Source organism: Emydura macquarii, unplaced genomic scaffold (genome assembly GCF_026122565.2).
Source record: "Emydura macquarii macquarii isolate MOO-44397 ecotype Brisbane River unplaced genomic scaffold, CSIRO-AGI_Emac_v2 contig_3517, whole genome shotgun sequence".
NCBI classification, from domain to species: domain Eukaryota; kingdom Metazoa; phylum Chordata; order Testudines; family Chelidae; genus Emydura; species Emydura macquarii.
In genome coordinates this window covers 11,175,467-11,191,305 of record NW_027133654.1, presented here as the reverse complement: position 1 = coordinate 11,191,305, position 15,839 = coordinate 11,175,467, and the positions used below count along the sequence as shown (strand labels likewise).

The 15,839-nt window shown below is 40.9% G+C and overlaps 1 protein-coding gene across 1 annotated transcript; it reads left to right on the top strand.

The window, feature by feature from the left end:
• The first annotated feature begins 654 nt into the window (after positions 1 to 654).
• CCR6 (C-C motif chemokine receptor 6) lies at positions 655 to 14,743 on the top strand. The gene is made up of 3 exons (XM_067535894.1): positions 655 to 683; positions 12,366 to 12,450; positions 13,615 to 14,743. The coding sequence occupies exons 2-3, from the start codon at positions 12,442 to 12,444 to the stop codon at positions 14,698 to 14,700; spliced, it is 1,095 nt and encodes a 364-aa protein (XP_067391995.1). The 5' UTR covers positions 655 to 683; positions 12,366 to 12,441; the 3' UTR covers positions 14,701 to 14,743.
• The last annotated feature ends 1,096 nt before the right edge of the window (positions 14,744 to 15,839 follow it).

Below are 15,839 nucleotides of genomic sequence, written 5' to 3'. Positions count from 1 at the left end.
CTGTTTTGTCTGTGGAACTACACATTTTGCTTGAATACAAGTCAGGCACATCATTTTGAAAATTTCAAACCCAATATATAGTAAGATCTTATGTGTACTTCAGAAAATAGTTATTGCTCAGTTGAGTAACTAAGATAGGTCCTGATCCTGCATATTCTTACATGTGTTTAACTTTATAGACACTGCCAGTAACTCTATTGACTTCAATGGGACTAATCATATGCATAAAGTTAAGCACTTCTTAATTGTTTGCAGGATAGAGGCCATAATCCATGATGTGTTCTGAGCACAATTAAACTATTTAATTAACAATGAAACCATTTAATTAGGTAGCAGCCTAGTGTCCATGGTTCCAGTGCTAACAGGACCATTTAATTAAAATTATCAAAATTTTAATAGTGTCTAACAATTAAACAAGTAACATCCAGCTTCCTCATCTACAATATACCTATGGTTGAATCTCTGCCCTAGCATACAAAGCAGGTTATAGTTGTTACTTGTTGGGAGGAAGTGGTGAGCATTTGAATTTAACCTGTATTTATAATTAACCATGTTATTTTGTTGTTTCTCTAGTTCCTAATATTCAAGTGTATTTTTACTGAAGTTGAGGGTGAGCACAACACAACACAACAGAATACTTACTTCCTTTTTGACTGAAGTTTCAGACATTTTTTTCAGTACTGGTGAGTAATGAAATAAAACAAGGAAATCCAAATATTTAAATGGCAGTTTGATTGAATCTGTTTAATCCATACACCTGGAAAGTGTAAGAAGTAGAGCTGTGGTGACCTTTAGCAATGCTTGGAGGTTACGTACTGATTTAATTGAAGTATCTGAAATCTGTTTACCTTTCAGAAATCTATCTTTCTTACCCATGTTTACCATTTATCCACCCTCATAAGACTCTTCTGTCTATATTGTTATAATTGCAGGTAATTCACTTCTTTACCCTTGTATCTGATTAGTACTTTTGACAACTGATGTATTGGTAGATAGCAAAAAGAAATATACTGAGATATATGCACTGGAAAAATGGCACAACTGAAAAACAGGTTGCTGGATTTGTATTATATATAATGTATAGAATGTGTGTGTGTGTAGAAGCACTGTTAAAGAAGTTAAGTTTTTAGTGGATCAATACGAAAATGTATCCCTGATTATTACTTGATACATTACAGAAAACCAGAAGCAGGCATACTATCCAAATGCCTGTTAAGAGGCCACTAAAAATAACGTTATTAGTAACAAATATTTGCTTATATTGGGTCTCAATCACCTCCCATTGCAGTCAGCATGAAGTGTGGCAAGTCTTTGTATTCAGGGTTAAATCGTGCACTCCTTATTTACCCCATTTAAAATGGGGATCCAATTCTGTATCCTCACCAAACTGACAGAATTTACCTTTTATAATTTGTGAGAGTTTTTCAAGTAAATCTATTGAGTTATAATTTTTTTTAAATGGCTCCTTTTGATCCTGTGTTGGAGGGGGGTGAACCTAACCTTAATGGTCCCTGGAGTTTGAGAATTGAGAACAGACTCACTTGGAGATTATTCCAAAATTTAAGGCATGGGTTATTTTTTTTAATTGATGTGTATGGTCTATAAATACTTTTAGTCATAACTTTTTCTTTTTACACCGCATGCAGTTTTTGTTTCCATTTATTTATTGTTAAATGCATTTTACAACAACTACTGTGGCATATAATTAATTTTGCATTGATTAATTGTGAGAGGGAATGTACTTTTTAATATATAATTGGAAGGTAAGCCACCTAAGGGGGAACTGACAGAGATAGCACTGCCTTACAGTTATTTAATTCAAGGCTTTCACTAGCTGAACTATAAGCAAGGACACTCTGCCACAGCCTGTCTCCTGCATCTTGACAAGATCATACGAAGGAGCAGCTATCCTGCATGTACAATGAGAGTCCTGGAGCACTTTAAAGACTAACAAATTTAATTTCTGCAGGCATAAGTTTTCATGGGCTGCAACCCACTTCGTCAGATGCAAGAAATAGAAATCGAATAGGAGGTATATATATACACATCCAAGGGTAAGGAACAACAATGGGGAGGGGAGGTGTTAGCAAAGTCCATTCAGTTAGAGTAGATGAGGCCTATTCACAACCATTGGTTAGAAGGTGAGAATGTGTGAACAGTGGCAATTACTTCTTGTAATGAGAGAACCATTCCAAGTCCCTATTCAGACCCAGTTTGATTGTGTCAAGTTTGCATATGAGTTCCAGCTCTGCCGTTTCTTGTTGAAGTCTGTTTTTGAAGGTTTTTTTTGTAGAAGTATGGCAACTTTCAAGTCAGCTACAAAGTCTCCTGGGAGATTGAAGTGCTCTCCAACTGGTTTATGGATGTTACCATTTTTTATGTCTGATTTGTGTCCATTTATTCTTTTGCGTAGTGACAGTCCAGTCTGGCCAATGTACATGGCAGAGGGGCATTGCTGATAGAGACAAACACTTACAGGATCTCCATAAAAAATTTCTTATAACTACAATACCCACCAGGAGAGGTGAAGAAACAAACTGACAGAGCCAGACGGGTACCCAGAAGTCACTTACTACAGGACAGACCCAACAAAGAAAACAACATGACACCACTGACCATCACCTACGACCCCCAGCTAAAATCTCTACAACACATCATTAAGGATCTATAACCTATCCTAGCAGATGATCCCTCACTTGTTCAAGCCGTGGAAGGCAGACCTATCCTGGCTTACAGACAGCCCCCCAACCTGAAGCAAATACTCACCAGCAACCGTACACTATACAAAAAGAACATTAACCAAGAAACCTATCTCTGCAACAAACCCCGTTGCCAGCTGTGCCCGCACATCGACTCTAGTGACACCATCACAGGTCCTAACCACATCAGCCACTCCATAAGGAGCTCATTCACTCACCTGCACGTCTACTACTGTAATATATGCCATCATGTGCCAGCAATGCCCCTCTGTCACGTACATTGGCCAAACCAGACTGTCACTATGCAAAAGAATAAATGGACACAAATCAGACATAAAAAATGGTAACATCCATAAACCAGTCGGAGAGCACTTCAATCTCCCAGGACACTGTAGCTGACTTGAAAGTTGCCATACTTCTACAAAAAAACTTCAAAAACAGACTTCAGCGAGAAACTGCAGAGCTGGAACTCATATGCAAACTTGACACAATCAAACTGGGTCTTAATAGGGACTTGGAATGGTTCTCTCATTACAAGAAGTAACTGTCACTGTTCACACATTCTCACCTTCTAATCAATGGTTGTGAATATGCCTCATCTATTCTAACTGAATGGACTTTGCTAACACCTCCCCTCCCCATTGTTGTTCCCCACCGTTGGATGTATATATATACTCCCTATCTGATTTCTATTTCTTGCATCTGACGAAGTGGGTTGCAGCCCACGAAAGCTTATGCCTGCAGAAATTAAATTTGTTAGTCTTTAAAGTGCTACAGGACTCTCGTTGTTTTTGCTGTATACAGACTAACACGGCTACCCCTCTGGAACTGTCCTGCATGTGAGTGCTGTTAGCTTACAACAAACAAGAAGAAAATTAGCTGGGGCAGTGGACAAATGACAGTAGCTGGATGGAGACAGAAAGTGCCTACATATGATTTAAAGGAGCAGACAGATATTGTCTGAGAGTCTTGAGAGTGGAACTGGCCAGGAAGCAGAGCTGGAGAAACAATGCAGCCTGTTAAACAAACGTATCTGTTTGGTTTGAAACTTTACACTTCTAAGAAAGAGCTTTAAATCAGGGGTGTCAAACTCATTTGCTATGGCGGGCCAGTGGGCCATACATACCATAAATTGAAATACTATGCACAACCATTTTCATGTAGTATTATACTTTATTTGCTAGATATCAGCGATATAAAAACTGCAGTAAATTCACTTCTACAACTACCACAATTTTACGATTAAAAGAATTGATCAATGATTAAGAATTGATCAACGATGTCCCAAGACTGCTCCGTCCTTCTCCTGCCTTTTGGAGCGCTGTGTCTTGTGCACAGAGTGCTCCACGCGCTGCCGCCAGAGTACACAGATCTCGTGGCAGCACGTGCTGCCGTGACATCTCACGGCGTCGTACTCTCTGGCGGCATTGCACACTGCCACAACATCTCACGGCGTCACACGCTGCCACCAGGGGCCGGACCAAAAAGGCTGGTGGGCCGTATCCGGCCCATGGGCCGGAAGTTTGACACCCCTGCTTTAAATAGTGCTCAAGCTTTCTCCACCAGATGCTCAAACCTCTTCAGGCTTCCAGGCTCCTGCAGCTTCATAATTTAAACTTTGAGAAGCAGGCAAAAGAAGTTGGAGCACTGGTTAAAGCTTTCTTTAATGGACATGCTAAGTCTGAAACAGACACGACCGTCTCCTCAGTCCCACTTATAGACTAGCCTCTCTCTCCAGACCCTTCATAAATGGGTCTGCAGCCCCCACAGTTCCAAATGCTAATATTTTTAAAACCTAAATAATTCCTACACAAGAAAGTTTGTTAAATTAGAGCTAAGATTGATTGTGAGTGTTTCCTCACAACAATGCAAACGCTAAAAAGCAAAGAAATTGTAAGTTAAGGCAGAATTCATACAATACCAGTCTGCAAGTCCATCACCACTTTGCCTTACCAACAGGGTGGATAAAAATGGATGATTTTTTTTCTAAATAAAAAAAAATTTGATTTTTAAATTAAAAAAAAATCAATAAAATATTAAATTTCTCTTGTTTAAAAAATAACAGTTACAATTAAATCTCATACCAAACATGCTAAACCTACACTTACAGTCTCATACATATGAATTAATGGCTCTAGTCTGTCCAGCCTAACTACCAGCTCTTGCTTCTTGAAAGTTCTGGGCTTTCAGTTTCTGTTTGTTTCTGTTTCTCAGCAGACTAAAGTCACGTGCAAAGAAAGACACAGGCTGGATAGGATTGTTGTTGTCTTGTGCTTATGTGGTGCTGGAGCTGGGCCAAGCAAGGCAGAGGAGTTAGTTAAGACAGAGAGGGTATGTCTACACTGCCGAGTGAAGTCGACTTACTTAAAGTAGACTTTCACCCGCCGATTTTTAGAAGTTACAGCAGCGTGTACACACCACGCTGTCTGCGCAGGTCTTGTGCGTCCACACTCAGCACGCTTATTTAGACTTTCAAACCAGTGCAATGTGGGTAGCTATCCCACAGTGTAACTAGCCGTGGTGGTTGTTGGGACAAGTGTCATCATCCCATGATGCAATGCTGCTTCCCCCTCCCTTCTTCCCCCAAACAAACAGGAAAACTATTTTTGTGCCATTTTTTTACCCCGTGCGCTCGCCATTGCTGCAGAGACATAGAGCCAGCATCACAAATACATTGCGGCTTATCATCGAGTATTTTCGAAGTAGAGCAAGAAGCTGAAGTACAGGCAACAGCAATGCCACCGAGGCTGCCCTGCTACAAGACATAAAGCAGAACAATTCACGATTGCTGCAGGCTGTAATGCATCATCTGCAGTCCATGGAGTGCCGGTTCTGGTCCCGGGAAACAAGCACAGACTGGTGGGACCACATCGTTCTGCAGCTGTGGGATGATGACCAGTGTCTTCAAAACTTTCGTATGCGAAAGGCAACTTTCCTCAAACTGTGCTCAGAGCTGACCCTGTCCCTGAAGAGCGTGAATACTTGCTTGAGACAAGCTTTGACGGTGGAGAAGAGAGTCGCCACTGCTCTGTGGAAGCTGGTAACCCCCGACTGTTACCGCTCAGTTGGGAATCAATTTGGAGTTGGTAAATCTACAATGGGCACCGCCGTGATTCAAGTGTGCAGGGGCATCAATAGATTTCTGCTACGAAGGATAGTGACTTTGGGAAATGTACAAGACATAGTAGGGGGGTTTGCCATGATAGGGTTCCCAAACTGCAGGGGGGCCATTGATGGAACGCACATTCCTATCTTAGTACCTGCCCACTTAGCAACTGAGTACATAAAGCGCAAGGGGTACTTTTCCAGGGTTCTGCAGGGCCTTGTGGATCACCGGGGTCGTTTCACTGACATCTATGTGGGGTGGTCTGGGAAGGTGTACGATGTGCGCGTATTTCATAATTCAGGACTGTTCTCGAATATGCGGGCGGGCACTTTTTTCCCCAACCAAAAAATTTACATCGGGGGTGTGGAAATGCCCATAGTGATCCTGGGGGATCCTGCTTACCCCTTGCTCCCTTGGCTAATGAAGCCGTACACCGGGCACCTTGACAGCGACAAGGAGTGTTTTAATAAGAGGTTAAGCACTTGCAGAATGGTTGTAGAATGTGCCTTTGGGCACTTAAAGGGCAGATGAAGGAGTCTCCTCACTAGGCTGGACATGAGTGAAAAGTACCTCCCTTCGGTGATATCTGCGTGCTGTGTTCTTCATAATGTGTGTGAAGCGAAGGGTGAGTGAGAGGTTCCCACAAGGTTAGGCTGTGGAGGCAGAAAGACTGGCCACCAATTATGAGCAGCCAGATACCAGCAGTACGCTGAGAGCTAATCGCGGAGCACTTTACATTAGGGAAGCTTTAAAAACAATGTTCTGCAATGAGATGCAGGACTGATTTATGTTCCTGAATGTTGTTTGCCTTTTCTAAACATCCCGCCCCCCCCCCCAAATCGATATCTGTACCCTCCAAATCCCTCCAGGACAACATATGATTTAATAAAGAAACGTGTTGAAATGATGCAACCTTTTATTTATGAACATTCAAATCATGGGTGAAGGGGGCTAGTGTTCATTCACAGTCTCAAGGGGTAGTGTGGTAGCTTGCTGGCCAGCTGTCAGCGGGGCTACCGCAGCTTTCTGCTTGCCTCCACCGGGGTGGAGGCAAGCACGTACTGCAGCCTGGCCATTCTCCTCCGAGACCTCAGGGGAGGGGTAGGGCAGCGCAGCCCTAGGTGGAGGAGCATTATGGAGGGGCTGCAGTGGGACTCTGTCCTGCCTCCGCTCTTCCTGAAGCTCCACAAATGGCCGGAGCATGTCTGCCTGGTCGCGCATGATTCGCAGCATCTCCTGCGTGGTGCTGCGACCATGCTCCTGCATTTCTCTGCAACTCTCCCCGTGCATGTCCATAGTCTGGTACAAAGTCAGTCGCCATGCTCTGAGCTCTGCGGCTGCGGAGGCGTTCATGAGCTCACCAAACACTTCATCTCTTGGGGTTTTTTTCCTCTTTCAAATCTCCGCTAGTCTTTCCGCGGCATTACTTGAGGGTTGGGCCAAGGCAGAGGTGGCTACAGAATGAAAAAAAAAGTAACATGGTAGCTGTTGTTAGCAGACTTAAAAAAATGATACAACTGCAACAATGTAGACAATACTCCCCATGCAGTGCACAGGGCAAACACAGACCCTCATTCCATTCCTAACATCCCAGAAGGGTCGGCTCGCTGTGCCCTTACAGAGATGGGATCTGCGGACAGCGCGGGGGTGAGTGGGGGGGGGGTATATAGTCTCTGCTTAAACCAAATAAAAGTAATCAAAGTTTTTTGGTAGGACACTGCAACGGGGAATGCAAAGGTACACGGGCATCTGCTGTACAGCTCAGGTATTTTAAACATGCACCGTGAGATATCAACAGATGATCACTGGAGCATATCTCAGCACATAAATAAACTGTTCCCTGGGTAACCCCCCAGTACAGTCACAGAAACGCCTGAAATCCCCTTCCTGGCCGCCCCCCTCCTCCCCAATTAAAATGACAGAACTGCTAAGAAGAAAAAAAACTCACCAGATGTGCCTTCCCCAGGATCATTATTGCTGTCCTGTGTGCTGCTGGACTGCTCTGGGGTCAGGAATAGGTCCTGACTTTCTTGGAGAACGGACATCCCGCTTTCCTGCACCCTGCTCTCCTCAGTCTCCTCCTCGTCCATGGAGTCCTCATCATTGACCATGGACTGTGACCTAGCGGGGGTATCGATGCTGCAAGGAGGCACCGTGGTGGAATCGCCACCGAGAATTGCGTGCACCTCATCACAGAAGCGGCATTTTTTGGGTGAGGAGCCAGAACAGCTGTTAGCTTCCCTGGCTTTCTGATACGACTGACGCAGCTCCTTGATCTTCACGCGGCACTGCTGAGCATCCCTTTTGTGTCCCTTCTCCAGCATGGCCTGGAATATCTTCCCATAAATGTCCAGATTCTTTTTGCTGGCTCTGAGCTGAGCCAGAACGGACTCCTCGCCCCACCGCCCGATGATATCTAAGACCTCTGGTCGACTCCATGCTGGAGTGCGTTTGGGCTTTGCAGTAGCCATGCAGAGAACAGTGACAAAGCTCTCTCCATGCTGGCAGCATAGGAAAAGAAAATTCAAATCTTGCTGGGGCTTGAGGGGAGGGGATTTTCCTGGTAGCATGACCACTGAGCAGCACAGCGCGACTGTCCAGAACAGTCAAAACGGGGCATTGTGTGATACCTCCCAGAGGCCAATAAGGCTGATTTAAGTGAAGTTGTGCCTACACTGACACTAAATCGAACCAATGAATTTGAATTAGGTGCTATGCCACTTGCAGAGGTGGTCTTATTAAGTTGACTTTTGCCGCGACTTAAGTCGACTTAACTGTAGTGCCAGTGTAGACGCAGGTGTTCAGAGATCGACGTAAATGACTTTACGTCGACCTCCGTCGCCAGTGTAGACCAGGCCAGAGACAAAGGATGGAGGCAGAGTAAAAAGGAACAGTGAAGTGGACTGGAAAGAAAAAGGGAAGACATTCAGTACACACACAGCTTCCTATGATGCCCCGACACTATTGCCACAGAAAAACTGTCTATAGGAAGGGCTGCAAAAGCCTGAGACTAAACAGCTGCTAGAAAGACACATTCCATCTCAGGCTTTTGCAGCCATTCCTATAGATCAGTTCTCATAAGAAACAGAGACTCCATCTTCTTTTCCCTCCACACTAGGTGTAAGAGAGACTCTATCTGGAAAAATTTTGAAGAAATTCCTTCCCTGAATAAAAAAAGGAAAATGTGTTAAGTGTAAGCAGTGCAAGAAGGAGATGCAAGGCCTAGTTGCAAGAATGAAACATAATGAAAACTGCTTATTGGGAGAAAATGATGTGGATGAAGATGTGGATATGTCTGAAGAAAAATGTGGATCAACTGTTAGAAACTTAAATAATTCACTTTCCAATGCATCATTCTTCAAGGCTCTCTCTATATCTTTTAGTATAAGTGTGATTTAACAAGTAAATTCCCAAGCTGTATACTATGTTGGATGTTGCTAGAAAAAAAAGTTTAGCTTATCTAATCCTTATGGCTTGTTTAATTAGTTCACTAATTTTAGAATCTATCACCCAAGTATACGGTACAGAAAGCTGCAATAAGAGAAATCTAGAGTTGCCAGTTGCCACTGGGTGTCATTTTCTTATTTTATATTACATAATACATGCCCCTTATTTTGGAACGTCATGGCCACAGACCATAATGGTGATACCATAAGTCTATTCCTGATTTTACTTCAACATAACTCAGCTTTCCCAAGGGAACCCCATCCTATGCTTGTTTTCTCAAAAAAAAGAAGTGCCAGTGAGTTCTATGGGGCTCACTCCAAAATTAAGTGCACTCTAAGTGCAGTCAGTCTTAGCTTTTTTGGTAATTTGAAATTGGATCTGTATCCTTCCTTGCTGAAAAAAATGTAAATGATTAACTGAATAACGGAGTGAGAAGAACAACTATTCAAAATCATTTTTGAATTTTGTTTCAGGATTCCATTTACGCATAAGAGACTTTGACTGTCTATGTGCAGCAACTTCAGAGTCATCTGTTGGTACTTTTAGCAGCAGTGCTGCAGATAAACATATTTCAGACAACAGAGTATCAGTAGCAAGCAAAAGATTTCAATCATCCAGTAAAACCACCACCATAGATGAGTTTGTAGTAAAGACCAGCAAATACCAACAAGACACCATAAATTAAAAGATTGCTTGGTTCATTTATGCCACAAATTCTCCTTTTCGCATTGTTAACAATAAACACTTCTTTGACATGGTTGAGTCCTTATGACCAGGCTACACTTCACCTGGTAGAGTAGACATTAGTGGAAGGTTGCTAGATACAGTGTGTGAGAAGGAATTCAAACAGTGTCCAAGAAATACTGAGTGGAAATTTGCCAGTTTAAGCCTTGATGTGTGGAGCAATGTACACAATGATCTAGTACTATGTGCCTGTGTGACAACATATCGTTCAGAAATAATAGATACATCGGGAAATGCCCACACAACAGAATATTTAAAAGAAGTGGCAGTGAAAACTGTAATAAACGGTGAACAAAAATTCAACTGTCACATGAGCAGTTTTGTCAGAGACAATGCTGCAAATGTGCCAAAGATGAGAAGATACTTAGAAGAAGAAATGGAAGGATGCTCCTTAATAACATATGGCTGCACATTTAATGCATCTTTTAATCAAAGACTTAAGTATGTCTTCTCCAGGAATAAAAGAATTATGTTGCTGAAGTTGCAAAATACTTCCGTAACAACCATTTTGCTTCAGCTTCACTGAAAAGAGCAGGAGGATCCAAACTAATTCTCACTCAAGATGTTTGATGGAATTCTGTGGTTGATTGTTTTGAACAATTTATTAAGAACTGGACTATTCTCATAAAACTTTGTGAAGAAACCTGTGATAAAATAGATGGAAGTATGTCATCCAAAGATCTAACATTGGATTAAAGAGGAATGTAGAGGATTTGTTCAGTATACCGAAGCCTACATCCATAGCCTTAAACGAACTTCAGAGAAATTGTTGCTGCATTGCTGATACTGTCAAAATTTGGAAGCACTTCAAGAGACATTGAAGAAAGAAATACCTCACCAGAAAGTTAACTGCAGGCAATAAAGAAGTGAATGGATCAAGCAATAACTCTATCTTATTTTCTTGTGAACATTCTCGATCCCAGATATAAAGGTAGATGCCTAACTTCTGAAGAAGATGCTGCTGCCATGGCATGGACATCTCAAAATCACTCCTCAGTTATGCCAGTCATAATAAATTTCAGGGCTGGCACAGAACCATTTAAACAGTACATGTTTACTGATGATGTTTGAACAAAGTCACTCCCCTGAATTGGTGGAAATCATTAGCCAGGCACCTTGAAACAGAGTTCTTTCAGTTGCTAAGTCAACTTTTCACAGCAGTAGAATCCTCTGCAAGCACAGAGAGAATATTTTCATCGTTTGGTATTATTCACTCAAAGCTAAGAAATCAATTGGGAGTTGAAAAAGCAGGAAAACTCATATTTCTGTTTCAGTCTATAAATAAAAATGACAGTGGGAGTGGGGAAGATAAGAGCTAGTTGTAAAAGTTTTAAGGACAGCGTATGTTTAGTGTTGTGATAACTTTTCTGTTAGCGTTAATAAAATTTGAAAATTAAAAAAAAAAAGAGTTTAAGGACAGCTGTCAGCCGGCAACTCAGGAGACAGCTGCAATTGCAAATGTGAAACATTTATGTAACATTTAAGATTTAGTTTAATAAAATATAAGTGCTATTGAGTTTGTGTGTGTGTGATTTAGTTCTTTCTTACCATTCCTAATGTACTGCTGCTGCATCTGCAGCTTGACACAGGTAATGAGTATTATGTACTATTTCCTAAATTAATAAAAATCAAGTTATCTAAAGAATTACACAAAGTATACCTTCTTAGAAGTTGTAAAATGCTGTATTGAGTTGTAAATGATGTTTTAGTGATCAGATTTGCACCCTTGTTTAAGAAATATGTGAAGTAGTATCAGTGGGAAACTTGATTTAAATCAATGATTTTCTCTTGGCGATTTAAATAATTATTTAAATTGCCTTGATTTAAATCTATCCACCCTGCTTACCAACACACTCAGATCATTTCAAACACACTCAATTTCAGTTCAACAGTACTATCACATTCAACTACAGTTGACCAGAGAACAATTCTGCTTCACAGCAACTTCTGAGATATTGACATTTGTTTTTGTTCTACACTGGCACGAAAACAAAACCTTTCAAACATTTTCACAAAAATCAAGGAAGAGTGCATGTGCAGAGCACTGGGAGAGACCCCAGTTTCAAGTCCTTGCTCTGCCTGATTCACAGCAGAGGTTTTCATCCCAGAGAACTCTGAATCTGGCAGACCAGGAACATAAAGCTGGGTCTTCTACATCGCAGGTCAATACCCTCGCCTCCAAGCTTTATAATATAAGACTCATTTTTCCCCGCTTTAAAAAACTTCCTACCTTTTCAATGAAGACTTCATCAAAACTGAAACATCTCAGTGAAAACAATATATTTTGATTAATTTTGTTAGTCTTGGTTTTCTCCGTTGCTGCATATTTCTTGTTTTGATCTCTTGACACTTCCTGTTTTGCTTTCCAGATCCAATCTACTTCCTTCCTATATAGGGAACTGTCCTCACCAATTCTTTTCTCATCAGAGGAAGCACATCACCAAAATGACTGAGGTAAGCAATTTATTGCTTAAGTGTATTAATATAGCAGTGAAACAGCTGATTTGGAAGTGGCAGCTCTATGAAGCTGCTTGACAAATTGTCACGACCTTGGGAGTGGTTGGCTAATGAGAGTTATTTGTGATGATGTGACGTTCCATAGACTGTGTTGTCACTTGATATCCTGCTGGAGAGTTTTCAGGATGACATTCTGTGGACTGTTTCAGAAGATTATCTCCACCACTTATATTTTAGTGAAGATTTTATTAAGCTCACTAGCCACCATATTTCCAGGAACTCGATGAGTAATAGTACAAGGAGTACAGCACTAATTTGAAAGCTAGAAAGAATGCTGACATTGCATTGGCTCTTAGTATTATTTCTAAAGCACAAGAAAAACAACAAATACACTATGCTAGAAGAAAGACTTGTAAATATGGGAAAATAATATTCAAGGTTGGAAGACAGTATTATGTAATAGTAAGATTTTCTGTAACTTGAAGTCTTTAAACCATGATTTCAGGAGTTCAGTAACTCAGCCAGATGTTAGGGGTCTCTTACAGGAGTGGGTAGGTGACGTTCTGTGGCCTGCAGTGTGCAGGAGGTCAAACTAGAAGATCATGATGGTCCCTACTGACCTTCAAGTCTATGAGTCATTTTTCAGCTTTTCCCCCAGAGTCCTTCACTTCTCTGCCATCTTGAGAAAATTCTTCTTCTCTTAAAATAGAGTATTCCACAGTTGTGTGAAAGTACTAAGGCAGACAATAAAGATCTGGACTGTCTGAGCTGTGCTCAGTGCAAGTATGCAGTGGGGGAGAGAAGATTTTATTTGAAGAGTGTTGCCCGTATCGCCGACTGAAGGAGAACATTTTTGAGGGAACCCTTTGTTAGAATTTGGACAGCACATCACTGGCACGCACAAGGATTTGGTCAGGATGATTAGGAAAAAGTGGATTTGAAAGAGAAGACGTGACTGGGTGTAGTGTTTGTACGCTTTACTTTCAAAAACTGTTGGGACCAAATATTTCCATAACTTCTATTGAGACAAAAGGATGCACCTAAAGGCAGAATTTGATCCTTTATGTCACGTACTATAAATTCTCCATGGTTTACTCAATACAAAGAACTTGCAGAAATGAGCACTAATGTTCATGTTAACTGGCTGTATTGTTCTTGCAGGTAGATCTCAACGCCACAGAATATCCAGACTACTCGTATGATTATTTACAAATTACAACACCATGTGACAAGGGGGAAGTCAGAAACTTCACAAAACTATTTTTGCCAATAGCATACTCAATTATATGTGTCTTGGGCTTAGTGGGCAACATCTTTGTAGTGATGACCTTTGCTTTATACAAAAAGGCCAAGTCTATGACAGATGTATACCTCTTCAACATGGCCATAGCAGACATATTGTTTGTTCTCACTCTTCCATTCTGGGCAGTGAATTATGCTGCTGACAAATGGATCTTTGGTGATTTCATATGCAAAATAGCCAGAGGTATCTATGCAATCAACTTCAATTGTGGTATGCTGCTCTTGGCCTTTATCAGTATGGACCGATACATTGCTATTGTACAGGCAACAAAGTCATTTAAATTTCGAGCTAGAACACTAGCATACAGTAGACTTATCTGTTTGGTTGTATGGGTATCGTCAATTTTAATTTCCAGTTCCACTTTCATATTCAGTGAAAGCTACAGCCACTCGATCAATAAAACAAGAGAGATTTGTGAACACAGATCCAGTACAGAGATGAAAGGCCTTACGTTGAAATTACTGCTAGTTTGTATGCAGCTTCTATTTGGATTTTTTATCCCTCTGCTGTTTATGGTGTTTTGCTATGCATTCATTGTCAAAACCTTGATGCAAGCACAGAATTCTAAAAGAAACAAAGCAATACGTGTGATTGTATTAATTGTGGCTATTTTTCTGGTTTGTCAAGTACCACATAACATAGTTCTTCTTGTGACTGCCACAACTATGGGTAAATTGAATAAATCGTGTGAGAGTGAAAAGCAAATAGCCATGGCGAAGTACATTACAGAAGTCCTGGCCTTTTTACATTGTTGCTTGAACCCAGTGCTCTATGCATTTATTGGGGTGAAGTTTAGAAGTTACTTTGTGAATATGATGAAGAACCTGTGGTGCTTGAGATACAAGAAATACAAGACCCAGAGTTCAAGGATAAGTTCTGATACCTATCACTCAAGGCAGACAAGTGAAAATATGAGTGACAATGTGACATCCTTCACTATGTAATATGACTTCAACATTATTAAGGGGCTTTGATTATATTCATCCAACAACCCAAACTAATCTCAATATTCATTTCACAGCTAGTGATTTTGACTTTTCTACACCCTAAATGATAGTTCCTATTATCTACAGCTCCCTCCATCAACACAATTAACATAAATAGAAGAATGACACTTGACTATGGAAAACTCAAGTATTAATAACTGTCTGGCTAATGTTTATGCTGTTTTAAATTTAGCTCTCTGGAGAATTTGATCAGGGAACTTCCTTGATTCTAATAAAAAATTGCAGGTTTGGTTTGAATAGTGTCTTGGTATTTTGGTTTTAAAACAGCTCTCAACTCAGCTATGTCATATCAATATGCCAATAATAACAACAATCTTAAAAGAATCAGAGAGGCAAATTCACCACCAGCCCAACTCCGTTTATACTTGTTATTTATATTGCAGTAGTGTCTTAAGGTCCCAACTAAGACCCTGTATGTACACTGCTAGCACAGTGGGGTCCCATAGTAAGAGACTGTCCCTACACCAATAGCCTTGCATTCAGAATAGCCAAGACGGATTGAGGATGGGAAGGGACATGCTCAAGGTCATACAGTAAGTCTGTAGTAGAACAGGGCTTAGAACTCAGGTCTCCTGAATCTCAGTGCAGTCCACTGCCCTAACGACGGATCGTGCTTGTCTCCCTATGTAGTTGTGCCTGCTTATGTCAGCACTGAATTGTCCAGATTCAATACTAGTATGGCTATTGAAGGGAATATTACAATTTTTTTTTAAATACGCATTGAAAGGTTTTGTAACACCTCCTCAGTTTTTATTATCTGTGGAACAGAAAATAAAGTTTATTTCAGAAGAGAGATTTTCCTGATTTTGCAGTGGAGTTTCAGGGTTTAGACTCCTCTGAAACTGACCATTTTGTGAATTTGTCTTTGAGAAAGACCAAAAACACCACTCTGATTCTTCTTCTATTTGCTTTAGAAAATGAAATTTTAAATTCACATGACTGACTTCTGTTTTTCCTTGAAGATGACCTCAGTGAGCTGTATTTGGCTCACTTGACTCTTGATATTTAGTTTTATTGGAACCAGATCACTGACCCAGAGGAAAATCCTGAAGTCTTCTTTCACTACTTATTAGTCA